Source organism: Boleophthalmus pectinirostris, unplaced genomic scaffold (assembly GCF_026225935.1).
Source record: "Boleophthalmus pectinirostris isolate CB_2022bp ecotype Guang Dong unplaced genomic scaffold, ASM2622593v1 HiC_scaffold_5, whole genome shotgun sequence".
In the NCBI taxonomy this organism is placed as follows: Eukaryota; Metazoa; Chordata; class Actinopteri; order Gobiiformes; family Gobiidae; genus Boleophthalmus; species Boleophthalmus pectinirostris.
In genome coordinates, this window is record NW_026571404.1 from 25367962 (window position 1) to 25394815 (window position 26854).

Sequence of the window (26854 nt, forward strand, 5' to 3'; positions counted from 1 at the left end):
CAAAATGCAGTAGCGTAATGGCTTCCTGTGCTTGCTTCCTGCAAATCAAGTTTTTCGTTCTAATGAACACTTTGCTAAAATGAGCAGCCGCCGCGGTGCGTGGTTGTGGATAGCGGCGGTGGGTCGCCATGCTCCTATTTCAATTGCCTGACGACGTCCTGTACCACATCCTGGCTTACTTGGACCACAGATCTCTCAGTCGATTCTCGCAAGTTTGTAAATCTGCCTACAGTTTTGTTAACCGTGACAATGTGTGGAAGAATGTTGCCAAACAGTTCCTAAACACTGGGATTCGTCGGAATGGATCAGATCTGTGAGTTTTGTTGTAGGTTGTAGCGTCTTACACATGTGGCATTTGCTAGCGCACTAATGTTAGCTGCTACCTGTTCTATTTCAGTCCAGCCCATAGACTATCCTTTATACTGTCTGTGGTCACCATGGGCTCTGCTTCTTTGCATATATATCCTCCTCCCCTGCATATCTTCCTCCTGGATCTGAATTCGCCTTTATTTTCCTGCACCAACGATACACTTGTAATACAATAATTCCAGATCCTACGATATGCTCTGTTATTTCTATTACTACCACATTATTCACTGTAAACATGAATTACATCATAGTCGTTATTGTGTTTTGCAGATACCCAAAAATTCCACTTAAGGAGAGAGTGAGGACTGCTCAGAACTGGTCCAGTGGGCTCTGCACCAAGGACGTACTTATCAGATGGAGAAAAAAGTAAGTCTGCCCTGTAGGGTATTGATGGGGATCCCCTCAACTCACTTCATCTGTCCAAAAACACAGATGTTGTTATAGAATTGGTGATTTTACCTGTTTTGTATTCAAGAAAATAATTTAAAAAGCATGTTTTATTAAGTTCCATTTCAGTATGTTTCAACAATTCTGCATATTTAATTTGGTGATGACCCAGAAAGTGCTCCTCTATGTTTTAAAATCCATACATCTTAACTCCACTCTAACAATTTTAGTGCTCAAATTGCCTATCCTTTGATGGTGTAAGATACCAAGAGTCAAGGGTGTAGTGGGATAAATCAAATGCATGCTCGCAATATTAATAAACTTACACTAGTAATGCTTTTTACAGGGCTGTTGAAGCTTCTAAAGCTGTAGTCATTATTCATTCACTCCATACTTTGTGGTAGTAAGCTAATATTCTAGCCACCGCTGCCCTGAGGCAGACTGACACAAGCAAGGCTGCCAATCTGCATCATCGACCCCTCCGACCTCCACCAATCACACATGCACACCACTTACTAGGCAAGGTGGATGAAGTGTCACTGCTTTAACCACTGAGCCAGTGTCATTGCCCAATAAGTGTACTCTGTAATGAAATGCAGACTTTAATATGTGATATGCTCTATAATCCATCTATTATGATGTATGTGTGTTCTCTTTCTGACCCTCAGCCTGTTGCCATGGCTGCAGATCGATGGGAATATACTGTTTCTGTCCCAGGCAGCAGAGATCCGAGCTCACAGAGTGCACCAAAATGCCAAGAAGATTCTCAGCCAGCCATTTCAAATCTATTCTGGTCACAATGGGGATGTGTGTCGCTTTGTTCTCAACAACTCATATTTAATCAGCAGTGGAAGGTAAGTCAGAAGTTTTATTTTATTATTATTATTTTAAACTTTTTTAAATAGTAAATTATTGTATAATTTATCAAATATTATGAAAACAAAATCACTCACTGTGCAAAAGCTGCTTTACCGATTACTGACACAAATGACATCATAAGCAATTTCATTAACATACACATTTTGTAAAAGTATGGTTTCACAAAACTAGCCTATGCCTGGATAAAATAGACCTGCTAAAGAGATAATGCATCTTTTGGGTTTGACATATGAGTCACATGGCAACCTTTAGATTTAGATAAATGAAACTTGAGGATGCTTATTGACACTTTCCATTTGTATTTATGATTTGGTCAGGTGACCCATTGCTTTGGCCTACTGTTTCCAAATTCTATCCCACTGAGAAACCCCTTGGTTTTTAGCATGCTACAGTCTTTTTTAATTGTGCCTGCAGATGTGGGCCTAGTGCCATCTGCTGTTTTTTTAAACAATTACACCCCGTGATTAATACAGCCAACACAGGTATTGTATACACAGAAATTAAGTAATACTATAGGAAACCAAGATAATAAAAAAATCACCGCTGGTACATGCAGTAACAGAATGTCCTTCTAATAAATACTTTGTCCAGTTATACTTTCAGTTGGATTACTAGATGCCCTACTAGTGGAATGATAATCCTGTTACTGATATCTGTATACTGTACTGTATATCCTGAGATCCTTATGTGTTTCAGCGATGGGACTATTGTGGTCCACAGCAGGAGAAGTGGTGCTCAGACCAAGCTGCCAGGGCACAGCCAGGAAATCAACTGTCTGGATTCCAGAGATGAGCTCATTATCAGTGGATCCAGAGATACAACCGTCAAGGTCAGTGAGGAACACCGAGACCTTTACACAACACAGTTAATTACATGTTAAAACCATGTATTTAATTAAGAATAGATGTCATATTTAATATTTATGTAATGTTTATTGTCAAGTAATATTCATGTATAAATGTGTAGGTTTTTATAATGGTATAAGACACATATTTACCTTTTTATTTTGCACTGTTAATTTGAATTATGTTATAAACAATTAACTAAAAAAAGGAAAAGTATAAAAACTTAATGACTAAAGCCTCATTTCCATTGGTTCACTTGTGTGAGTTGGTACGGTCAGAGAGTCTCCACTGTCTAAAGTCTGAAGAGGACCCTGAAGGGTAATAGAGGCCCCAGAGGGGTCTGACTCACGTTGGTGCAGAGCTAATAAGTAATAAGTACTGAGAAATTATTGGTCAAGGGAGAATGCAGACTTGGCAGATACAAACAAATAAAACTAACTTGATCTTGTGATAAGCTGATGTATTTCCAGTGATGGCAGCTTGTACAGCTTTAGCCATGTCTCACCACTTAGAATTACTAAATGTTTTTCTGTGAATTGGTGAGACCTCTGAGGCCTTATGACTAAATATATAATTAAGGTACAGTTTAGGTTTTATTAATTTAGAAAACATTAGTTATATTTGGGTGATGCCATTTTCTCATGTAGGAAAGCCTTGCCTGGAGCATGGAAACTCGAGTGGAGGTGGGCGCACCAACAGGCTCGCTTCAAGGGAGCCCCAATGGAAAAGAGGCTGAACTTGATTGCCCAGGTGGTACTAGGCCTTTGTAAGTGCCCCTTGGTGCCCCCTTGGTCAACACAGGTGTTTAAAGTATTAAAATAGTGACCACTTTCAAAGATGCTGTAAGCCAATAGAGCTCTGCAGTGCTTATGTGTTGGTCCTGGACTTGGTGTATGCTTTAAGAGAAGGGCACAATACTGCAAGTGAAATAAAACACCTAATCATCATATATAGATGAATGAAATAGTCTGACAACAGTTTAGAATTCACAAATAAAAATCTTGATTGAATAAAATTTTTTACCATATGGTTTTATTTCAGTGTTATGAGCAGCACAGCTAATGATATACAACTCAAATGCAAATGTCACTGAGATGCACAACAAATTTGCTTTCTTAAAGAAAGCCTTTTTGTAGTTGATGTACATTTAACCAAAACTGGCCACACAGATTCATGATAATGCAATGATTTGTGAGCAAGCATATTTCAAAAGTTTGATTAATGTGATTTTATTTATTTTTTCAATCTATTGACAGCACTAATCACAGTTCATTTAAATTTAGTATCTTAATACCGTTAAGACAGGGAGCATGACCAAGACTGACCAGTTGGAGGAAGACAAGAAGGTGAAGGAAAACTGAATCATAATATCACCTACCCACAATTACCATAGATTTTCATCATCATATAACCCATTTTTACATAGGCTACAAACAGTATGGATCATTTCGAGTGATACAGAGGGTTTTTTCATGATTAAGCATTTGCCCCCTCACAATGTCTATGCATGGTCCTGCCTAAAACTAGTGTATCTTAAGTACATGCAAGAATGGTGGGTAAGGGTTCTTCAAGTGAGCTACTATGGAGCGTGCTTGTATTTTAGAACAGACCAAAACAAAAACACAGCCCGTCTTTTGTTTTGCCATCTTACTCTAGTCCAGACTTATGATTTTTTTTTATAGGACATTATATTCTTTATGGTAAGAGTAGTCAGATTGGCAGCAAATCCCTACCAATGACTGTCTCTATGTTGAAGGTTTGGACATTGACCTCAAGCTCTTCTAAGGAAACCATTTCCACTTTTGACAGAGTCTGGTCTATTGCCATTGATCCTTCTGTCAGGTAAGTCTATTTCCACTCAGTTGATTCTTTGCAGCTGATGCCATCAACATTCCCTGGGGGTGTAATGCTACACACATTACACACATGCACTGTTCTGTTTAAAGACTTCAATCTGACTTTTTTTTTTGTAACACAATTTAGCTAGCTTGCATTAGCCAACAGTTTTTCAGTTAGTCACTGTCACCTTTTTGTTGAAAATCAAACATCTCAACTCCCATATTGATCATGGACTCCTGAAAATGTTTTGTTTAAATCCATTTTGTTTAGTTTTTTCTTTAGATTTCTTAAGTTCTTAAAACATTTTTTACAATGTTTGCTAATGTGTGAATTTTGTCACCATGGTAACTTCTGAACATACTGCCATACAGATACATGTAGAACACCCCTGGCATGATGTCACTGCAAAGTATCACTATTGCTTGCAATACAACCATGATGCAGATTTTGTTTGAAGGTGGGAATAACACACACAAACCTCTGCGGTTGTATTGCTTCGTATGGCAGACCAGAAGGAAGTTTTATTTGCTCTGGAATGTCACCATTTGGTCCCAGCATAAGGCCAAGCTCGAAAGACTTTAGGAATCTGTCATGCTCTACCTCAAAACATTTGTTGCTCTGAGGGACAAATGTCATGTGGTGGATCATATAAGGTATTGGGTTAGCATATTAGGGTTACCATTTTTGTTTTAGTTCCATATTAATAATAATTTAGCTGACTAATAATAAAACAATTAAAACAACAATTCCAATTGTTACCTTCCAAAATATATACATTTTTATTTTACAATGGCATCAGGAAATGTCTTCTTTTAATACAATGCTGCTACATACGTAATATGCTAAAATGCTTTTTATTCCTAAAATTCTGCACTGATTATCATACAGTGGAACACTGAAATTGGAGAAAGATGTGCAAAAATAGGAAAGGCAAAATACTTCAACTATACTCTGCAGAAGCCCCAAATTTTCTCAAAATAAATTCAAATTCAAGTTTTTTGTTCAATCTACAGTAAGAAATTACCTAAATTTAAAGTGTCCCGCTGTTTGTCACATTAACTGTCACTTTACTTTAACATTCAGAAAGTTTATCATAAAACTGAGCTCAGAATGCCATTGTATTAGACAATGGGTATAAAAGAAAATTAAGGATTTCGCTGTAGGTTGATCATTATGGTGCTACTAACTAAATCATAATATGACATCTCACAATCATTGTAGCAGTTTGGACTTTTTGTGTTGATGGCAATGATTAAGTGTGTCTTGTTTTGTTAAATGGAAGTTTAATCTGTCAGAAAATGTGGAAATTGTCCCTGCATTTTGGTTGGAATTTTCTATGTTGATTAGATAAAGTAGCAGTTCCAAAATGGAATACTACCATCCTGTATTTTTATTTTTCTTCTCAACTTTCTTCCCATAAACTGCTACTTAACGGATGTATAACTATGAGAAATGAGTACTATCCCACCAAACCAAGTGATAATAATTAGAAAAACATGAAACCTGTCATGAGCACGTTATGTTCAAAACTGATGGTGATCAATCAATATGAATTTTTTATTTGTTTTTGTCATATTGCCCAGCCCATATTGTAGTAATATGCACTGTCTGATGCTAGTAAAGAATAATTTGAATCAAAACTCATTCATTATTTTCAGTTTTAGTCCTTTTTGATGTGGTCCAATGCAGTGAGACAGACTGTTATCAGTGTGTTTGTTTCATGGGGAATCCTCGTGGTGTTATAGAGAAGGTTGTTGTGGCTGTTTTTAAAGGCCAAGGCTGCTGACAAGAGGCCACCCACTCTCTGCTCTCTCCTGAACCAGAACTCTGATTTGTAGCACTATGTTTTATAATTATGAAACTGGATTATTTTGGTAATTAATTTTTCCATTATTCCTTTTTTTTATTGATTACTGAGAAATAGGACCGTTTTAGAATCTGTGTATAGTGCAGAACATGATTATTCCATTACTAAATTAGTTGATGATTATTACAGTAATTGATTAGTTGCCATGGATCAATTAACTGTTTCATTGTATATTACAACTGACACATTTTATTTAATATACACATATATTTTTTATTCTGCCACATGATTTTTTTTTTTTTTATTGGTTGTGCCCCTTAAATGTATTGACATACAGTAATTCTGCATTATATCATAACATATTCTTAAGGTGAATATTCATTCTCCATAATTCGGTGAAAACATTATTTTTTTCAAGATAAATATTTGATGGTCATGTCAGTGTGGGAAACCCCCTTAGTGAGAAGAGTCCTTGGGTATTACTTCAGCCAAAGTTCTGCAGTGAGCAACTGTGATCTAAAATATTGAGCTCGCTTGCAGCAGTTACATAGTTGTGATAATGTCTGTAAGTATACTATTGTAGTCCTAATTCCACTGACACAATGTTAATAAGTATAGCGTTGAGTTTTTAAAAACGTTAAATTGTGTTTTTTTTGTCCTATGCTGTAAACCTCAACATTTTACCGTGTCACTGTGGCGCTATGAACAGAAAGGGAAAAAAATATATATATTTGGGGCACCTTTTGGACGTACTTGGAACAAAATATTAAGTCCTAATGACCGAAGTTATCTGTTAATAAATGAACTGTCTAGAAAGCTAGCAAAACCATTGGAATGAAACACTGTCCCATGGTCTACACAAATCTGATTAGATGTTGAAGTATTTGCTTTAGCAGTCTTATAAAATAGTGACTTGTGCTGTGAAGGACGGGGGCCCGAACCCACTGAAGGGAGAAGCCCCCCAAAGAAAGCTTGGGGGTGGGTTTGGAATTGTTTTGTCTAGAACTCCTCAAGCACAACTACAAAGACATTGCTGGGGCCAAAAGCGCTTTTCAGCATTTCCAAAAGAAGAAAATGATTGTTGGATAAACCATCCCAAATTTGCTTTTTTCTCACAACCTCCAGGGAGGGTGACCTTTGACCCTAGTATCAAAGTACAGGGAGACTGCACTGGAGCCACCCAGTGCTCAGACTGCACTGCCGTCACTGGCCACACTCCACTTTCGCCCCGTCCCCTTCACCACTCCCCAATTGAAAGACTAGAGCCATGTCCGAGCCATCCCCGCTGCTCTGGAGTCAAGAATTCACTTAGTTAAAAAAGAAAGAAAGGAACAGAGCTCCAACAATGAAGCAATAAGGGGCAGAATTTGCATTCCCACACACTAAATACAGGCCAGGGCCCACAGAGCCAGAGGAGCTCCACCACAGGAGGCAGGAATAATCACAGGTCTGTCCGAACCCCCTCATTACAACATACACCTTACATTCCACACAAACGGACAGACACAACCACACACCCAGAAGCCACGCACACGCGGACAGGTGTCTCACGCCTCACACAGGCGCCTTATACATACTTTGATTAGTTAACATTGTGCAGAGATGTGGATGTGCAAAATAATATTGGTATATTTTATTAATTTAAATCTGAATCCTCTATCGTATCCATATGCGCTCTTAACTTTTTTTTATCTAATAGAATCTGTTGCCACATACACTACTCTTTTTAGAATATGTATATATTTTAGTCTTAAATACATTTTAATCAGTGCACCTTAGCTCAATACATGATTTTACATAGAGAAACTTCTGGAAATTGTTTGTGGAAAAGAATATCTTTTTACTATGATTTGCTGAGTGATCAGTCAAGTCCTGAACTTGAGAGTGGGCATAATTACATTGATAACAAACTTCTATTTTTCTAAGAATATAGAATACTGCTCAGAATGCATGATCTCAAATGGGTTTTACACGGAGGATGCCCAGAGTATAAAGCTGGTCCTCAGCTCTCTCTGTGTGCGTGTGACCAGCAATAACGTTTCATTGAATATATAAGGTCTGCCTCTGGCAGAACTATGCACAGTAGTTCCTGCTCATTTTGTTTTAAATTGTGCTCAGTTTCTTCGTTTATTTGATTGTTGAAATCTAAAGTGCAAGACCAAATCTTGAGAATGCAATGAAATATTAAACTTACTCCTTGTTTCTGATTATGTCCAAATTATAAGATTATGCTATAACACAAAAATTGACATGTGTTTTTCTTCTAATGAATATTAAATGAACAAATGCTCTTGATCTTAGCTAAAACTATTATTTAATTAATATACAATTCCTGAACCATGCCTGGCTTGTTTCAAATGACTGCTCAACATAAGCAGGAGTTAAAAGAATGTACGGTGACCCTGCACAGCACACACACAAACAGCACCAAAAGGGCTCCGGGGGTGGCAATGGGAAAACAGGGGCCACCAGTGTGTACCCATGCAGAACAGTGTGAATGTATGACGGGAATCTGCATGTTTGTGTCCATTCAGAGGTTTGCCAGTGCAAGGCTTCATGTGAAAGGGCTCATGTGGTGTCTTTAAGCTTTGACTTGTAAAGAGAACACATAACACCAATTTTACAAAGTAGAAACAAGTCAAGCACAAAGATCAGAGAGTAGTGTGACAAATTAACCCAGACCTTTTGAGATTGTATTATGGAAATGGACCAAGACTAAATGCTGTCTTTTTTATTTAAACTTTTTAATTCAACTTTTCTGTTTTAATACTTAGACCTGATATCATTCAGGAATATGTAAGCAATTTTCATACATTTTTAGACCATCCTATTCACAATATTCTAAACACAGTTCTAAACATCTAAAACTGTTTTTTTTACTCCATATCTAAATTTGCGTGACCCTGGCACATCAGTTCTCACATTGTGCATGCACTTGATGAGGTTACTCAAATGAGAGCAAGGGTTAGCTGCCTGCTAATGATTAGTCCTGACCTAGCTGCTATAATCTCACTACAAGCCAGGCTTCAGAGGAAGAAGGTGACATCAGTGGGACTACTCTTTTATTGTGGGACTTGTGTCCCACAAACTGCCTCTGCGAGTGACTGGCCACTGATGAGTGAGTAATGTGAGTAATGGAGAGTAATAAGGTGCAGATATTGAGTGTGAGCGTAACCCTATTGTATCTTGTCAGAGAGGTCAGAGGTCACCTACAGAGCATACTCAGCCCAGGCCTGGCTGACCCATTTGGGCCATAAATGAGTTTACCCAACACTAATTACTAAGGGCTTGCCAATGGCCCACACTGCTGAACAGGTCTGACAGCTGTCTGAGTGTGGGAGTCCCAGGGCAGTTCACCACAGCTCTGTTCTGATGACGCCATCACACCAATATGCTTCCCACTATATGCATTTTATTATTAGGATTAAACAATGAGGTGCAGTGCGTTTTGTTGTTTTAACTCACTGAAGCAGAATCTAGAACACCACAATGGCAAGATCCTTTACCTGTTTGGTAAATGATCACCTGCACTAAGGAGCATCTGACTGTTTTATGCATAAAGATCCAAGATAATTTTACAAGATAATTTTACACACAATCTTAACTACTGGTGTAGATAGTCCCTTCTCTAACTCGGATGTGACATCTGTCTTCTATAAATGCTTATTAAAGCATGTTTTCCTGTCACAGATTTAAACTAGAAAAGCACTCAGAGAGCACAGACCTCCACCAAGGACTACCCCCATTTTTTATATAAATTGCGATAAAATCAGTCTTCTGGATCAGATCCGGATCAGCCTTTGGAATATGAAAGAGGATCCCATTGTCCATCCCTGAGTCAAATTTCATGGGGTTTGGTCAATAATTAACCGAGATATTGAGAAACAACGTTTTTGGCCCCATTTACCACAATGTTAAAGGTTGTATAGAGGATTTTCCAAGGAACGAGAAATCCAGCGACTGTTTGTCCTTTTTCAAATGTTGCGCATGTGTGAAACCACCCCCCGTCCCCTACAGCTCCCTACGTAGAAACGCCTCCTCCCGCCTCCTCTTTACACCAGAAACAGGTTTGTTTACAGCCGGTGGGCTGCACATGACTTGTAAACAACTAACTACAGTGTTGGTTAGGCAAGGTGGAGAAGTGAGGAGCGGGGGGAGCGGGTGTGCGGACATTTCATTCGCGGACGAGAAGTGAGGAGCAGGGAGAAGAGCGGAGCAGGGAGAGAGGAGAGGAGAGAGGAGAGGGGAGCGGTGCACGGAGATTCCGTGCCCGGAGAAGCGAGGAGCAGGGGGAAGAGCGGAACGGGCAGCGGGGACAGGAGCAGGAAAGGGGTGCAGAGAAGGTTGCGCGGAGATTCCGTGCGAATGAACTAGCTACAACACGCAGCAGCAAGCGGACTCTTTCTTTGCACTGAAAATTTCAGACATAGGATATCGCTTTCGTGTCCTGAAAAACGTTTGACTAGCTCTTGGAAATAAAGTACGTTTTCATAATAAGCAGAAATGACCTGTCCAGGAGTAATTTGGCGACCAATGCGTCAGTCTTTAGACCCTGCGTCTGCTTCAGTCACGCCATCGCTGGAATGAATCTATAAGAATCACCTTAGTTTGGCTTCGCTGCTTTTCCCCTTGTCTTCTTTCAGCGACCTCAAAAACGGACTATCTTTTGCGGCTAACTGCTCCTGGATTCTTGTCTGCCATTGCAACAAACTTTGTGCTAACTGCGAGGAAGATATAGGTCAAAAAAAGCCGCTAAGAACTGTTGCGTTGGTGGAGTAAACAGCGTCTGTGCGGCTTGCGTCTGTGGACTGCGTGACAGGCGTACGTAAACCACGTACCGGCGGCGCGCAGGCAAGTCAGTTACGCTAGAAACGTAGGGAGATTGATTGACAGCCTGTCAGCTAACAGATAACGAGGCAGTGTCGTTATCTATTGGCAAATGTTTAGCTGGCCCCACCACGTCCAGAGTTGATGAATTTTTATTCTCTTTTTTTTGGTCATAATAATTACAAGGCTACTGCACCTCTATAATGCTATCATTGACAACTTGAAACAAAAAAAAATCCTCCATACAACCTTTAACTAAAATTTCAAGGTGATCCAGAATCCAGGATTTCTTCCGGATCACCCCGAAAATGAAATCAGTTCTTCCTTTTCACATTTCCAACAAATCCTGAAAATTTCATCAAAATCGGTCCATAACTTTTTGAGTTATGTTGCTAAAAGACAAACAAACAAACAAACAAACACAAACAGACAAACGCCGGCAAAAACATAACCTCCTTGGCGGAGGTAAAAATCTGGTACAGTTCTTTTTCTCATGCGTGTAGAAGTGGTCCTCCCCCATCCATTGTCCCTGTAGGTGCACACTGTCTGTGCTCTGCCTAAAAGAATCACCACACCCCAGGCCAGTGGTGGACACCCCACCCTGCTCACCCAACCCCACAGTGCTCCTGCTTTTTCTGGACCCCCAGCTGTCTCTGGGAATGGCAGTCAGTCATCACACACACCTCCACTTAAAAGCCGTCACTACGGTCAATGGAGTGACTGACTTTATATGCTCTGATCACGCTGCTCCAATCATAGTTCTCCTCACAGACTCCTGCTGCGTCTGTGCAGGCTGGGTATGGAATTCAAGAGAGCAGAGGATTTCTCGTCTGTCATAGGCTGGAATATCAGCAGAAGAGCTGGATCAAAGAACTACCCAAACTGAATTTTAGTCTGCTGGATATTGATATTAATAATTGTGAATACCTAGGTCAAAACCTTTTACAGTGGTTTCCTTCAGATACCCTTTACATGATCTTTTCTGGTGTGACTTTCACATTTTGTAATAAAATATCCAAAACAAAACTTCAAAAATGTTACACCTTGTCCTTATTTGTTAGGGATTAGATCCATAAACTTGCTGTATTAAAGTGACCTTTGTGATTGAATTATATATATATTATTGTTATACTTATACATTTTTTATTATACATATACATTATTATTGTTATATGTAATTGTGATTGAATTATATGTGAATTATATATATTTAATTATATTATGTATAGAATAATGAAGAGAGCAAAGATAGAGGGTAGGTGAAAAAAGACATTTTTTGACCACTCAAGCCTCAGATGCAGGATAATGCAGGATTACTCATATATACATGATTTACTCAAAATAAAACTTAGATTAATGACGATGAAAAAAACAACAACTTTATAATATAGTTGAAACCTTTTTGTCTGTTACAGCTCCTTCGCCGTGGGCACTGCATGTTGTCGGACCCCCTCTCCTCTTCACATTTGGACTATAGAAAGGTAAGAATCTCAGATTACAGGGATTCATGTGTCACAATAGAATTTCTTTTGCAACACAAGGATGTGCGTTAACTTTGCACACACCCCATAACTGACCATAAGAGGGACACGGAGAAGCTCAGTGTTAAACACCATGTTGTTTACCATAGACTGTATAAATGGACATGGCTAACCCGCTAGTCATGGGTGAAATGTTCATGGGCATGCTTCTCCATCGTCTCTGCTTCTAATTGACTTAACATGGGAAAATTGTCCCCCTCTCTCTGTAACTGCTGCAGTGGGCCTTGCCATTTTTGTCTTAAAATGTTCATATTAACCTGCACTACATGATCCTGGTGTTTTTATTTCGCTCTTTTGTACATAAATAAATTCCTATTTGTAGTATGGAAATGGCTCCAAAATTGCTCCTGTAACTGCTGCTCGTGATCTTAATTTGATCCTTGAATATAACTGCCAGCAGTTACAGAACTGGTGAAGTTACCTTAAAAAGTTGGTTTGGGAAATTCTCCTATAAGAGTCCCTGTGACTTTGCCTTTGTACTGCCCTACACGTGCATACTATGTCCTTGTTTAAAATTTGAAAAGACATCAGGTAGCCACCGTACTCCAGATCAGGTCTTGGTTTCATTTGTGATGTTGGACAAGATTTCTAACATTCCTGCCATGAAAGGGTCACCCCAAATGTCTGCCTTACTCTGTTCTACAAATTGCAGAGGTATTGTCTTATAGCAGTCAAATGTGTGTGTGACATTTTAAAGGTGCTCATTGTTGTGGTGTGCCAGCCTCTTTGTTGGATGGAGCCACATTCCTGCTACCCTCACAGGGGCTCTCTTAATTGGCTAGATGTGCAGGGGTCCATACTTGGGCCCTCAGTTTGTTTTAGGACTCAAAACCTCAGCAGGGGCCTTTTCTTTACCTGTCTGCCGGCTTTTGACAAGAAGACCTGTCAGTGCATCCCGGGCTCCATCAGTCACCCCATCACAAAACAGTCACTGTGTTTCTTCTGGCTTCGGGCTAAGTGCCATTTTTACCAATTTATTAATGGTAGGTTGTGTGTGTGGCCCCAAGCTGGTGTCTGTCCTGCCGAGCGTCCCAACAGGCTTATTTCAGAGTTAGTCCTGACTTGGTGTGTCACGCAGCAGAGACCCTTTTTAACGTTCAATGAGTCTGTGCCCCCCACTGCCCTCTGTGCCCCCCCACTGCCCTCCGTCTGATCATCTTCACAAATCTCTCCGTTTGTTCCAGGCTCAGCCATGAGGACATCTAATGAGACTGCGCTCTCTCACTCTGTTTACATGCACAGCTTAGCTGGGCTCCACTTATAGCTCTATTAGGCTGTTTAACAAGGTCAGCACCCTTCCCATATGTGCATGATCATGCCAGAGCTCAGATTTGTGTCAAAGTTTCTTTATGAATCTATTTAACATGACAAAAATGTTAGAACGCCCCCTGTCTTTAATAAAGCTGGAATATCATGTGAAATGGAAATAAGGAATATACTACCAACCCAATACATGTTAATGAGCACATGTAAAAGATGTTGATATTAAGGCTTCATTCACAAAATTCTAAAAATCTAAAAATTTAATTTAAGGCAGTATATTCTTTTAAAAAAGTGTTATTTAATTTTTTACTTGAACATTGTAAGAAAAATTGCAATTACTCATTATACATTTTAGCCGCTGATGCACCAACCCAAAGGCCAGTGGTTTGAAACATGCTTTGACCAGTTCATACTGTTGTTGTATCTTTGGGCAAGACACTTCACTCACCTCGCTTTGTATGAATATGTATAGTGAGCAGTTGTTGGTGACTGGAAGGGCCAATGGAGTTGATATCTGTTGGTCCATTGTAGGAAGGGACAGGGCAAATATCTTTAACATAATTTCCTCCTATTCTTCAGAGAGTTTTCGTTGCTTTTACTAATGTGCATCCACAAAATGACACAAGTATTTGATTTGGTAGTTGGATTATACACATTGACTGGCTGCACTTTATGTGGTGATAGTTACCTGGGATGAAGCCCACCTCCCAGCTGTTGAGGATGCTGTTGTGTCCACAACAACAATGGTCCACTGCCCCACACAGACTGAACCTCTTTGGACTGGCCTCATCATGAGAGCCTTGTGCTGATGAAGCTTTCACCCAATCAGGCGTCCTGTGGGGCGAGCTGCAGTGTAATAAGAAGACCCCCTGTGGTGCGGAGGGGGATTACCAGCTCCAGCCTAGGGATTGAGCTGCAGGGTAAAGGGGTTGGGCACCAGTTTGAACACATGGCAGCGCAGTCGCCAAGGCCAAAGAGCCTCTCTAAATGGTTGCTACGGGGCAGGTATCAAATGGTCCTGAGCTCTACACAGTCACGCTCATGAAGGGTATTAAATGGCAACAAAGAGACAGTTATTCTGCAATAATGTGCCCTGCTGACTGGAGGTTATTCTCCAATAATCAAGAGACTAACTGGACAAAGCTGTGATCACAAGGCCATGGTCCTGCACAGGGCCAGACTGTGAGTGACATGCCACATTAGACCAGGACTTGCTTCACACAAGGCTCACAAGTATTAGTGAGGGGAGGGGGTCCCTCATTCATTCTTGGCTTGGGAAAAAGGTTTATTTTAATACTGCAATATTTTGTATTGTGATGCTGTGAACATTTCAACTTTGGGCCGCAGTGCTGCACAGTTTTCATTCAGTTTTTTTTATTATAAGTTGTCATTCAAAAAGCAGCACTGCAGAAAAATGCATGCAAAATACAGTATTGGTATAGAATTTTTGGGTAATCACTCAGTCCTCCAGATAGGCCTCTTTCCAAAAAAAAAAAAAAAGAATTGAAAGAATGAAATGAAAAATAAAAAATATTACTTCTATTTTAGGAGAAAATTAATAATAAACATCTTAGTTTAGTTTGCACTAAACAGATCACCACCTACATGCACAATGTTTTTACAAAACAGGTACAGTGTGTAAAGTGATTTGAGCCAGTATCTAGATTGAGGCCCTTAAAATCAGATGAGCTGGAGACATACATTCTGTATGACACTGAACTGCCATCCAGTTAAACCACTGTTGTATTCCTAGGCTGGAGTGTGTGTGCAGCCTGGGCTCAGATTTTCGACGTGGAGCCGGGGTCCTGGACATCGTCTTTGAGACTCCCTTTCAGCTCCTGACATGTGGCTATGATACGTACATCCGCCTGTGGGACCTCCGTCTCAGCACACGGTAGGCCTAAGTTTATTTTCTTTTATTGTGTGTTTTATCTAAAAACACCTGGACTTGGAAGGATAATCAATTACACAAATTAAATAAAGCAATACAGAACAGAAGAAATTTTAATTTGGTTTTATTATTAATTTAGTTACGAATAGGGGGACCAGTGTTTATTAATGAATGTTAAAATAAATGTAAATATACCGTTGGGGTAATTTCCATCAGCAGAAATCATGGCAGGTTGATGTTACAGAAATGTACAAAGGCTATGTACAACTGAACAACAGGGATTGCAGCAAGTTAGTACAGACATGTAAAAAATTACAATTTGTGATAATACTATTTCAGTGTTTCTTTATATTTAAGGCCTCCGCCTTCAGAACCACTTGAATCCTCGCAAAACTACGGTCATCACACAGAATCTCCGTGCAACCCTGCTCCTCACTTTTCCTTGCCTAACGTTAACTGAAAGCATGACCGTGGCAAACTTGACCTTCACAGATGATCATCAGTAACATTGAAAATGAAAAGATATTTTCAAAAGAAATTGTGCAAATTATCAATTCTTTAAACACTATAACCATAACCACAATAACCATAAATATCACTGTTGACGGAGACAATAACAGCACATTTTTACTGGTCTGAAGAACCAGTGAAGTAAGACAAATTTGATGTGATTAGCGGATAGCTCTCGGGGGTTCGCTCAGTGCAGGTTAGCAAGGGGGTCCCTCTTAAGATATTAATAATTGATCTGGTCTAAATTAAACAGACTCAGAAGGCACAAGGTCAGACACAAATGTGAGGTGTTTGGTGTGTATTCGTGTATTATAGTTAATTACATGTTTGTTTTAATCTTATGCAAAATCTTCAATTTCTATTTGTTGCTCATTAGAACTATGGCTGCTCTAATTACTTGTAATTGTTTATGTCTCTTTAACAACTTTCCATATATAATTTCTGTTGTCCTTGCAAACATACATTGATGTTTCCACTGTTATGTACTATGTAAAATATTATATTCTAACTAATCGTAGACTTTGTGTTGTAATAGGCAACATTTGACCTTTACAATTGAAATTTGAATCTCCTTCTATTCTGTCTGGTTTTGGCCGTGTGTGCGTTTGTGTGTGTGTGCTCCGCTCCCCTGCCGTCTGCCTCAGTGGTACTCCCATTTCTTATTGATGAATCTGTGCTAATGGAGGATCAATGACAATATCTATAGTTTTATGTTTTAAAAAACACAGCTGGAAAAGATTTATTCATTGTGGGAATCTCAAGCATGTTCCTCAGTAAGATTTTGTGAATGTGAAAAGACCATTTTGGTTCAGCAAAGTCTGAAAGTCTTCATGACATTAAAAACTGAGGGTTTGTGTTTCTTATAAGTAACCTTTATCACAAATGTCTATAAACCTCTTAGTAAGGGTTTTAATAAACATTTTCTGCTAATAAAGGCTTTTTACTAAAGAAGCTTTTTACGCAAAAGTCATTTTTGCAGCTTGTCTAAATGCGCAAGTGTCAGTCCGAGGTGCAGACTAGGTCGTGGGATGAAATGAGGACTGAGAGAAGACTCAGATGGTGGTATTGTACATACATTTGTATGTGCTTAGTAAGACTTGTCTTGGCAGGAAGTGCGTGATGGAGTGGGAGGAGCCTCATGACAGTGCACTGTACTGCTTGCAGACTGATGGCAACCACATGATGGCCAGCGGCTCCTCGTACTATGGTGTGGTGCGTTTGTGGGACAAACGGCAAAGCCATTGTTTGCAGGTAAGTTCAGGATGGGAGGTGACCTCGTCAATTTGTTTTATACATTTATTTGACACTTTTGGGGTCACTTAGCTGTAAACAATCAATCTGTCTGTCATAACAGGTCCCTTTAAGGCTAACTTAACTTCTCTAAGCACTTCACAAGGAGCAGTTGTCACAGTGAGTGTGTGACCAGTGACTCTTGTGTGCAGGTGTATGAGCTGAGTGCCCAGCGCCCCAGCAGCCCAGTCTACTGCCTTCGCTTCAACAGCTCTCATCTGTTTGCTGCCCTGGCCACCAGCCTGCACTCCCTGGACTTTAGATTGAGTCCTGGCTTTAGCTCCTAGCAAAAAACTGTTTAAGGCGTGTTACTGGAGTCATGTCCCATCATTCAAAGGATCTGTGAAGTCACTGCTCTCAGTCCAAACCCCTGTGCAGTTACAGAAGATTTTGAGATCCTAAAAGGTCTAGATATGTTTTTATACTGACAAAAATGTGTTTTAATGAGATTTATAGTGTCAGCTATACATGCAGAGGAAATATGGATCAGAAGATGAAACACCGGAGGTTAGTGAGTTGGTTCTTCAGTAATTTACGTCACATGAGGAAGACACTCAGGAGCAGGAAAAAGAATGTAAGTGAATGAATGAAATTCACTTTTGTGAATTTAAAGATGTTTTTTTTTTACAGTGCTTTTCTTAGATTGTACAAGCAGTTGAATTTTTAATAATTATTTATGAATCTTTCAAGTAAAGAAGAATATCGTCACACATATTTTGAATATATTCATAAAGTTTATTACATGTGTGATCTTTTGACTTTAATTCTTTTTGCCTGTTTTCTTTTACTTGAGCAAATAGCCAGTCCAACTGTGGCAGTTGAACTGACACTACTCTCAGGCTGTTTTTGAGACGACCATTAGGAGGGCGATTTCATGATGTTATGCTTCCCTCTACTGGTTGTAAAGGGCAGACCACTGTTAATTGACCGAATCATAATGAGGAATGTAATTAATGACTCAAAAAATGTATTTGCAATTTTCTCAATAAAATATATACCAGGGCATAGGGCTTTAGATAACTTTTATCATTTAAAAATATCAAGACAAGTCTTCCAGTTTGTGATTTTAAAAAAAAGTATTCATTTTTTTTTTTTTAAAAAGCTGGTGTGCCTAACTGTAAAAAATGAATCCTTCGTCTCTTTGAAGTTTTAAAGAGCTTAGGGTCCTGACAGAGCCACATCATTTCTGTTTGGGTTTACTCACACACCTGCACCTGCACAGAGACCTAAGCCACACATGTCAGCTTCTAATCCAGCTCTTGCCGCACTGTTTCCTCTTCTACCCTACCAACATATTTATTTTAATACCCATTTTAATTAGTGCTTCCCCTTTTCACTTGGCTTAATAAAATGACCTCTATTCAGTAGACATGTTACAAAGTTGTAAAACATTTAAATTATTACATCATATTGTTCCAGTATGAATTCAAAATAATATCTTTCTATTGATTTTCAGTTTTGTTTTGTTTTTTTTGTTTCTTTTTTGTACAAATGCACAGGCAGTTAAATTGTGATGTTACAATAATTGTGAATAATCAGATTGTGGTTCTGTATGTGAAGTCTTTTGTTTTGTTTCCTTGTCTTCATATCTCCATAGTAACATTACCAATCACATTAACAGTAAGCCCCCACACGCACACAGACACACACAAAGACGCACATACACCTTTTGGGTTTACCTGTTTTATGGGATCTTGCATTGACTTGCATTAATTTCATGGAGATGGATCCTATAACTTTAACCAATGAATTAAATGTGTTTGTAGATTACTGATCGGTTGTCAGGTATTTGGGCTAGGACTGTTTGGACTATTTTAGTGTATCAGCTATCAGCCTTAAATTTCCAGCTCACTCCGATATTGTAGCACTTTAACACAAAGAGATAACTGTACTAAATGTGATATACTGCTCTCTTAAGTGTTTGTAGTGAAAAAGGGGCTGTGGGTGAGTTTTTGGTAAATTTAAATTACATAATTTGGATAAAATAATCTAAAGCGGCCCTATATATCAGCCTAAAATTATCGGCAAACCTCACTGACCATCTGTTTCTGTGGATTCTAAACAGTATTTGCAGTGGTCAAGAAAAAACCCATGTCAGTCGAGCTAATACAGATTTTATTCCCCACAATGTACTAAACAGCCACCCACACACCCTTAGCAGACAAGCACACAGCGGAGAGAGTGGCCTTTACACATCAGTCAGTGGATACCTGTGTCACTGTGGAGTCCGCTCTTAATCCTATTGTCCCTGGGATGGATTTGTCAGTGCGGACCTGTGGGCCTGTGGCTGGGAGTTGGAGAAAGGCCAGATTAAGGGGATTAGTGTGTATCCTCCTGACTTGTCAAACTGGGATGTAAGGGCCCATTGACTTTCTGAGCAGCCCTGAATAAGTGAAGGCAAAGTGGTGTCCATAGAAGAAGTCATGAAAGGTTTTGAACAAGCACAAATTCCAGCCAGAACAATGCATTTTCTTTTTGGCTGAATTTTCTGAAGCTACACAGGTCAGACCAGCCCCAGTGAGAGTGGCAAGTGGGAACAGAGGCCCCCGCGAAAATCTGTGCATTCACAGCAGGCTTTCTGGCTTTGTAGCAGCAAAATCATCACCAAAAAATCAGTGCACCAAAGTACCAAAATACCATATTTAAGTGTAAATTTTAAATATCTGTAGTTTACTTGAGTACATTTTATAGTGGATACTTTTTACTTTAATACATTTGAGAGCAGGTATTTGTACTTTCTACTGTAAAACATTTTTTTAACTGGACTGAAAAGTAAAAGTATTTTGTTCATTATTGTTTGAGACCTGCAGGAAAGGCTGAGGGGGTTATTTTTAACACATTCATAGTCTAAGCAAACAAAAATATACAAATAAAAACTGTTAGAAAAAAAACATGTATTCAGTTATTTCTGTTCACCACAAATCTTTAATAAAATCACTACATTTGAAGCTTTGTAGGATCTAAGCAAAAAACCTTTCACTCTTGAAGTACATTTTTAAACAGATGCTTTAATAGTTTTACTTAGGTAAAAGTATTGCATAAAAAGTTGTACTTGAATATTCTTTTGCTCGAATACTTCTACATAAGTTACAAAATTTAGTAATTCTTCTACCACTGCAGAGAACTAGACATGCTGTGAGGGAACAGTGATGGGAAGAATACTTTGAAAATGTGTTTAGTTACAGCACCTGCATTAAAATGTATTTTGTAACATATTCCGATAAATGGGCCATGGTTGGGAATTCCAGATGCCACAGTGGAGTGCCAGTGGCAAAAACTGACGACGTGTCCATAGGCAAGACACTTCACCCACATTGCCATGAAAGTGGTGTTTGTGTGAGTGATGGTGGTGGTTGGAGTGGCTGAAGGTGCAGATAGGCAGCCTTGCTTCTGTCAGTCTGCCCCAGGGCAGCTGTGGCTACAATAGTAGCTTACCACCACTGAGTTTTGAGTGAGTGAATGATCTGTAAAGCGCTTTGGGTATCTTGAAAGGTGCTATATAAATGCAATGCTTAATTAATTAATAACTCACCTGAAGCTCTATGTTGGTAAGCTCTCAGTATTTAGATACAGTTAAAGTATTTTTGACAGCATTTCATATTTTTGTAAATATTTGATTGGGTGGGAAATATTTGTATCACATCAAGCAAGTGGCAGTTTGTGAAGTTTGTGAATCTATGATATCAATAGGCTACACGAAATTCCATCTGAAATGCAGAGACTATTTATGAGCAAGGAACCCAACTTTTCAAACAGTTCAATCATTTATTTCACAAAATAATAGTGTTTGTAGTCATCAAATAACTCTGTAAATTAGAGAAGTGTTGAAATTAATTGCGATTTCTTTCTTTTGTATAATCAAACTGTAAAAGTATTCAGTACTTCAAATATATCTGTACACATTTCCATAGTCTTTATCAAAAAATACTTCTTTGACATTGTACAAAAAACAAAATGCATACAATCATAGAATAAAATGACATAGTTTCATCTCACTAAACAGAGAAAATAAACCATTTCAGAGATAACACAATACAATGGTACTTGCATTGTGCTCATTTAACTAATAGTTAACAGTTATTAATATAATTAGTTTCTTTGTGCAGCACTTTGTTACATATAAGTGCTTCAGAAATTGGAGGTGCACAATATTAAAATAAGTATGTATTGCTAGGTTTCAGATGATCACAGAATTTTATAGGCCAGTATTAATACAGTTGTAATACAGTGAGTTTTTGGGTTTAGTCAATAACTGAAAATATCAGGTTTAACAGGAAAATCTGGCTCTTGCCCCCATCTGGGAGTGTGACATCATCACATTGTAGAATCTGAAAATACAATAATAATGACTTCATAATGACTTAAAAAATAATCACTTAATCCAGGCTCTTATATCTGTCCCAGCATGGACGTGGCAGGGCGCTTACAAAGTACTTGGTGGGCTGGAGTACTACCCCAAATTTGCCTTCTAAATTGGGCAGGGGATCTCCAGGGCGCACAGACAGAGTGAAGCGCTGCAGCATGGTAGACAGGAACAGAAACAGCTCCATCTTGGCCAGAGCCTCACCCAGACACACCCTGAGACCTGCTCCGAAGGGCAAATAACTAGGAGAGGGAATGACCAGCCCACTGCCATCATTGTTCAAGAAGCGAGCTGTGAGCACAAAGACAAAAAGGTGAGTATACATGAGTGTGCTGGCGAATTTCAGATTCTACAATATGATGAGTTCAAGGGCCACTTTTCCCCCTGTGGATCAAGTTCGTCTAAGTCAAAAATAAATAAATAAATAAATAAATATTAAAAAAAAAAAAAAAAAAAAAAAATATATATATATATATATATATATATATATATATATATATATATATATATATATATATATATATATATATATATATATAAATATATATTATATATACTACAGTACTATGGGTTCAAAAGTCTGGATATTAACAATAATTATACCTAGCGTATCTTTTGCCTTCTACACCTAAGAATTAAGGGTGCACCATGCACCTTCAGGTGAAGGGTCCATTATCTTCTTGTCTCCATGAAGATGTCATTTGGCTGAAATTTTCCACAATATGACATTAAACTTGTCTATCTCCATGGAGACAAATGGGTACCTCCACACAAGGCCAGACCCTGCACCAGAAAAATGAAGTTGGTGAGCATTCTTACTGTACATACCAGGCTCAAAGCTGTCCGGGTTGGGCCATTCTTTTGGGTCATGATGCAGAGACCACAGGTTAACCACCACGCGAGTGCCTTTTGTCACACTGAAGTCTCCAATGCTGTGAAATCATGTCACATCATCTTTCATCAATTTTTTTGGTTTCTTATTTACAATTTAAAGCAATGTCTGTGATTTTTCAAGTCTTCTAGCCTTGCCAAATCATGAGTATCCTTAACTGATATTTTATTTTGACATAAAAAGTAGAGATTGATGGCTGAATTGATTGTGTATGTTTAAAATATTTGTATTTAAATTGTATGTGCTCTTAAGTAGTTAATTGTCTGAACACTAGATGTCACTCTATGAGAAGAAATTGAATCTTATAGAGCTAAAGTCCCTGCACCCACGTTTAGAATATTAAATAAAAGGTGTTCAAACATACAAAAAGTCCATACAAACATCTGTTACATGTATGCCTTTTTAAATCCTGTTGCTGATTTCAATTCATTGATATGATGAAGATGTAGATTGTGAATGACTAGTAAAAATATAAATGTGGTTGTTTCAACCTGGTGTTGCTGAGTGCCACATGTGGGATGAACAGAGGAGCCACAGGGCGAATGCGCAGCACCTCTCTGATGGTGGCCTCCAGGTACGGAAGGCTGCCCCTGTCCCTGAGCTGAGGGGCCCTCTCTAGCCCCACCCTGTGGTCCAGCTCCTCCTGAATCTGCTTCTGCACCTGCACACAGTGTATGGTCACAAACTACTTATACATTTATATTATATTCTTAAATACCTCCCATAGTAACCAAGTGACAACAGACCTGAGGATGGTGGATGAGGTAAGCCACAGCCCACTTGAGCACTGTAGTGGTGGTCTCCACTCCAGCCCCAAAAATGTCTCCCACTGTCATGAGCAAATGGTCATCAGTGAAGGCCCCTGGTCCCAGGCTCAGCTCTGTGGTGTTGTTATTTTCTGCACTCCGCTTGGCCCGGATCAGCGCATCCAGCAGGTCCCTCTGTACATGGTCACTGTAGTCTGCCTACCACAGATAAAATATCTTCTATTTTACTCCCAAGCAGTTCAGTCATTTATCCATGTCCTCAGAGATTCTGTGAGATTTTACAGTGAGTGGTCACTCACCTTGTGCTCGTCATATTTCTTCTGAAGGAGCTGGTCTCTGATAGACACACAATGTTTGAGGATATGCAGATCTTTGTTGGGAAACATCTGCAACACAAAATGTTACTATGTGGTCCCATCCAAACTAGATTTTTAAATATATTTGTTTTCTCTTTAAGATAGAACCGGTGTTTTCTTGAGTGAACATATCACCATTACTTTTAATTTCCTACTTCCAATAAAAATAATTTGCTTGTTATAGTTTTGTAATTTTAGACTGCTACAGGAAAATATGAGCTCAAATCAATCAATGTATTTCTTTCTTTCTTTCTTTCCAATTTCTTATAATAAACAGTATCAGTATACAAATGTTTTCACACCCATGTACATGTTTCAAGTTATATTGATGGGATTTTAATGGGGCTGGACTGGTGTGTTCTCTAGAGGGCACCAGAACTTCAAGGCTTTTGACTGGGAAAATGTTTTCATGTAGAAATACCTGTAACCAAGGGAAGATGTCCACCAGACTGTCTTTAGCCACAGTATCCACAATGCCCTGGCTATAGCGCAACATAGTTTCAAACTCAGGGTCCCCGCGGCTGTACGATGAGTGGAAACACAGGGTGCAGATGACGTTTGTGACAGCTCGAGTGAGTTCAGGAGAGAGGTCCAGAGACAGGCCAGCTGCAGACGCCTCTGACAGTAGCGTACAGAGGGACTGGGCCTCTGCGCAAACTGCACAAACACACACATAATATGAGCACATATAGGACACACATATAGCACTCACAGTGAGACTATATTTTAAACCAAACCACAAAGCATCCAACTCTGAAGACAGAAGGATGTAGTTTAGATAGACGTGAACATATTCAGCAACGTCCAACCAGGACCACATGAGGAGCTGAAGGAACTAAGCAATCTTAAAGACCTCCTGATATCATAGTGATGCAGAAGATAGTTCAATAGTCATTACTGTTCTAAATAAAATTAGATTTCTATCATGATTAAATTTTTTTATTAACCTTTATTTAACCAGTAATGTCCCATTGAGATTATTTACTTTTCAAGGGAGTACTGACAAAGACAGCAGTACAGATTAGTTAAAACATCAACATACATTTAAACAACCACAAGAAAAAAGTTCACTCACTGATGCTCTCGATGGAAGCTGAGCCTTCTCCAAACATACATAAAGCTCCGTGCACGATTTTTCTGTGGAATCTCCAGGTGTCACTATAGTCCCCAAATGCAATGTCCTTCCCATTTCTGGTCAGTACATCTGTGGTCACCTGTCAATAGTTAAGACATGCATTAAGCTTGAAACAGTAGATAATAATAATAATAAAAAAAAGAATGCAGTATGAATGAAATGAAATAAAAGTGAATGCAACTGTGTGGTAAACTGAATAAAATATTAATTCTTTGCATCAATTTAAATAAGAAACTATAAAAAAGAAAGTCTAAACCAAAGTGGAAAAAAAGAAACTTTAATATTTATGGTACCAAACAGACATAATTAGTACTAAGTCAGTAAATGAATATGATGTACTCACGGTTCGAGGTCTTCCAGCAAATACCTTGCCCTTCTTGAGCAGAACCTCCTTGGCGTGTGTGTGATGGTTGACCACAATGACCTTATTGGAGCCCAACTTCAGCGAGTATATGGCCCCATACTTGGCCTGCAGCTTCTTGAAGAGAATATGTGGAGGGTGTGTGCCTCCAAGGCTGAGTAGGCTGCCGATCAGTGGCAGAGATGGGAGCTGTGGAGGTTCCAGGGAAGTGCCTCGAGATGTCCAGAGCGCTAACAGTGCTGCCAGGCTCAAGAACACAATGGCAAGCAAACACCAGAAAAGAGTCATGGTACCAGTGTCACATCACAAAGCTGCACCCAGTTCTACACACTCTCTCTTTTATACACCTCCTTCAATGTCACATCCTTGAGTCAGAATATTTAAGGCTGAGCCAAATTAAACAAGATAAGCTTCACTGGATGTGTCGTGGACTTCATGAATCTCTCCAAAACAAAAAGCCTAGGAGTCAGTAAGCATTTGGCAGCAAACACAAAGAATCAAAAATGTTGAGTGTGTGCAACAGAATAACAAAAAAGAATAGAATAAACAACAACAAACATTGGCAGCAAACAAAGAAAGCAATAATTTTTCACAGCGGGTGAAGTAGGCTACTAAATGTTGTGATTTAAAGCTGAAATACCCAATTTTTTCAAGTCTATGCTTTTTCCCAGAACATGTATTATAAAAGTCCAGTGGAGTCTTCCGATAATTTATGTTATTAGGCTCTTTTTTCAGACCAAGAGTATGTTTTCATACCTAACCTCATACCTCAGAGACGTCACTTGACCTCTCTGAGGAAGACCGTCAGTGAGCAGTCGAAACTGTCAGGTACGAAAACAAAGTTTTGGTCTGAAAAAAGAACCTAATAACGTGTATGGTAAAAGCAGAACTTTGTGACTAAAATTAGACAGACACCATCTCCATATAATTAGAAATCATTTTATATATTGCAAACTTCTGCTATGAGCCATGTGAGTTATATGGCGCTTTGGGGTGAGGGCTGATTGGCTGCCCAACGGTGGTTCACTATGCTTCACATTTCTATCTGCTCTAAAGCTTTGCTGGTGGCCAAATAATTATTACATATGAATACTAGTGATGTGCCTAGAGGTTTGTGAGACCTAGGGACTAGTTAGATAGATTTTAAATACATAAGTAAAAGAGCCAATTTTACTTTGTATTTAAAATCTAATCTAACTAGTCCTTGAGTGCAGGCGCAAGCTTTATATTGTTAAATTTTTCAAAGGGCCCACATTATTTAAGATAATTTGTTCCATCAGATTTTGAATTTTAAATACAGCTGAATTTCTCACTTAGAATTTTTTAAATGTGAAAAAAATAACTGAATTATTTTTATTCAGAATTTTAGTTGCTTAAATTGTAAGTATACTTTTTCAGTATATTTCAAATTCAAAATAAAAATTTCAAGTTTTAAATATTCAGCACAGGTATTTTCAAGCCCTCAAATTCAAAAGTTAAAATTCAGAGTGTAAAATTCGCAGTAAAAAATTTCACAACAAAGATCCAAGATG

General features: G+C 38.8%; 2 protein-coding genes across 3 annotated transcripts; one reads left to right on the plus strand and one right to left on the minus strand.

Annotated features, from left to right (window-relative positions):
- The first annotated feature begins 5 nt into the window (after positions 1–5).
- On the plus strand, positions 6–19222 carry fbxw4 (F-box and WD repeat domain containing 4). 2 transcript variants are annotated; one of them, XM_020921228.2, is made up of 9 exons: positions 6–313; positions 640–735; positions 1425–1610; positions 2332–2464; positions 4237–4322; positions 12369–12434; positions 15511–15651; positions 17268–17409; positions 17601–19222. In XM_020921228.2, exons 1-9 carry the CDS (start codon positions 129–131, stop codon positions 17733–17735), a joined length of 1170 nt encoding a protein of 389 aa, XP_020776887.1. In that variant the 5' UTR covers positions 6–128; the 3' UTR covers positions 17736–19222. The 2 variants fall into 2 exon arrangements, with proteins under 2 accessions (XP_020776887.1, XP_055018599.1); XM_055162624.1 differs by lacking the exons at positions 17268–17409; positions 17601–19222 and adding an exon at positions 16006–17234.
- Positions 19223–21824: 2602 nt separating this feature from the next.
- LOC110156961 (steroid 17-alpha-hydroxylase/17,20 lyase) lies at positions 21825–25610 on the minus strand. The gene is made up of 8 exons (XM_020921194.2): positions 25305–25610; positions 24902–25040; positions 24248–24483; positions 23770–23856; positions 23450–23668; positions 23195–23364; positions 22640–22743; positions 21825–22102 (listed from the first exon to the last, which is right to left on the minus strand). The coding sequence occupies exons 1-8, from the start codon at positions 25608–25610 to the stop codon at positions 21825–21827; spliced, it is 1539 nt and encodes a 512-aa protein (XP_020776853.1).
- Positions 25611–26854: the final 1244 nt, after the last annotated feature.

Coding starts and splice junctions, on each gene's coding strand:
- fbxw4 (XM_020921228.2), top strand. CDS start 129: ATGCTCCTATTTCAATTGCCTGACGACGTCCTGTACCACATCCTGGCT. Junction 12,435..15,510: donor CACATTTGGACTATAGAAAG/GTAAGAATCTCA, acceptor TTGTATTCCTAG/GCTGGAGTGTGTGTGCAGCC. Junction 17,410..17,600: donor GGCAAAGCCATTGTTTGCAG/GTAAGTTCAGGA, acceptor TCTTGTGTGCAG/GTGTATGAGCTGAGTGCCCA.
- LOC110156961 (XM_020921194.2), bottom strand. CDS start 25,610: ATGACTCTTTTCTGGTGTTTGCTTGCCATTGTGTTCTTGAGCCTGGCA. Junction 23,857..24,247: donor ACATCTTCCCTTGGTTACAG/GTATTTCTACAT, acceptor TTTGTGTTGCAG/ATGTTTCCCAACAAAGATCT. Junction 23,669..23,769: donor AGAAATATGACGAGCACAAG/GTGAGTGACCAC, acceptor TATCTGTGGTAG/GCAGACTACAGTGACCATGT.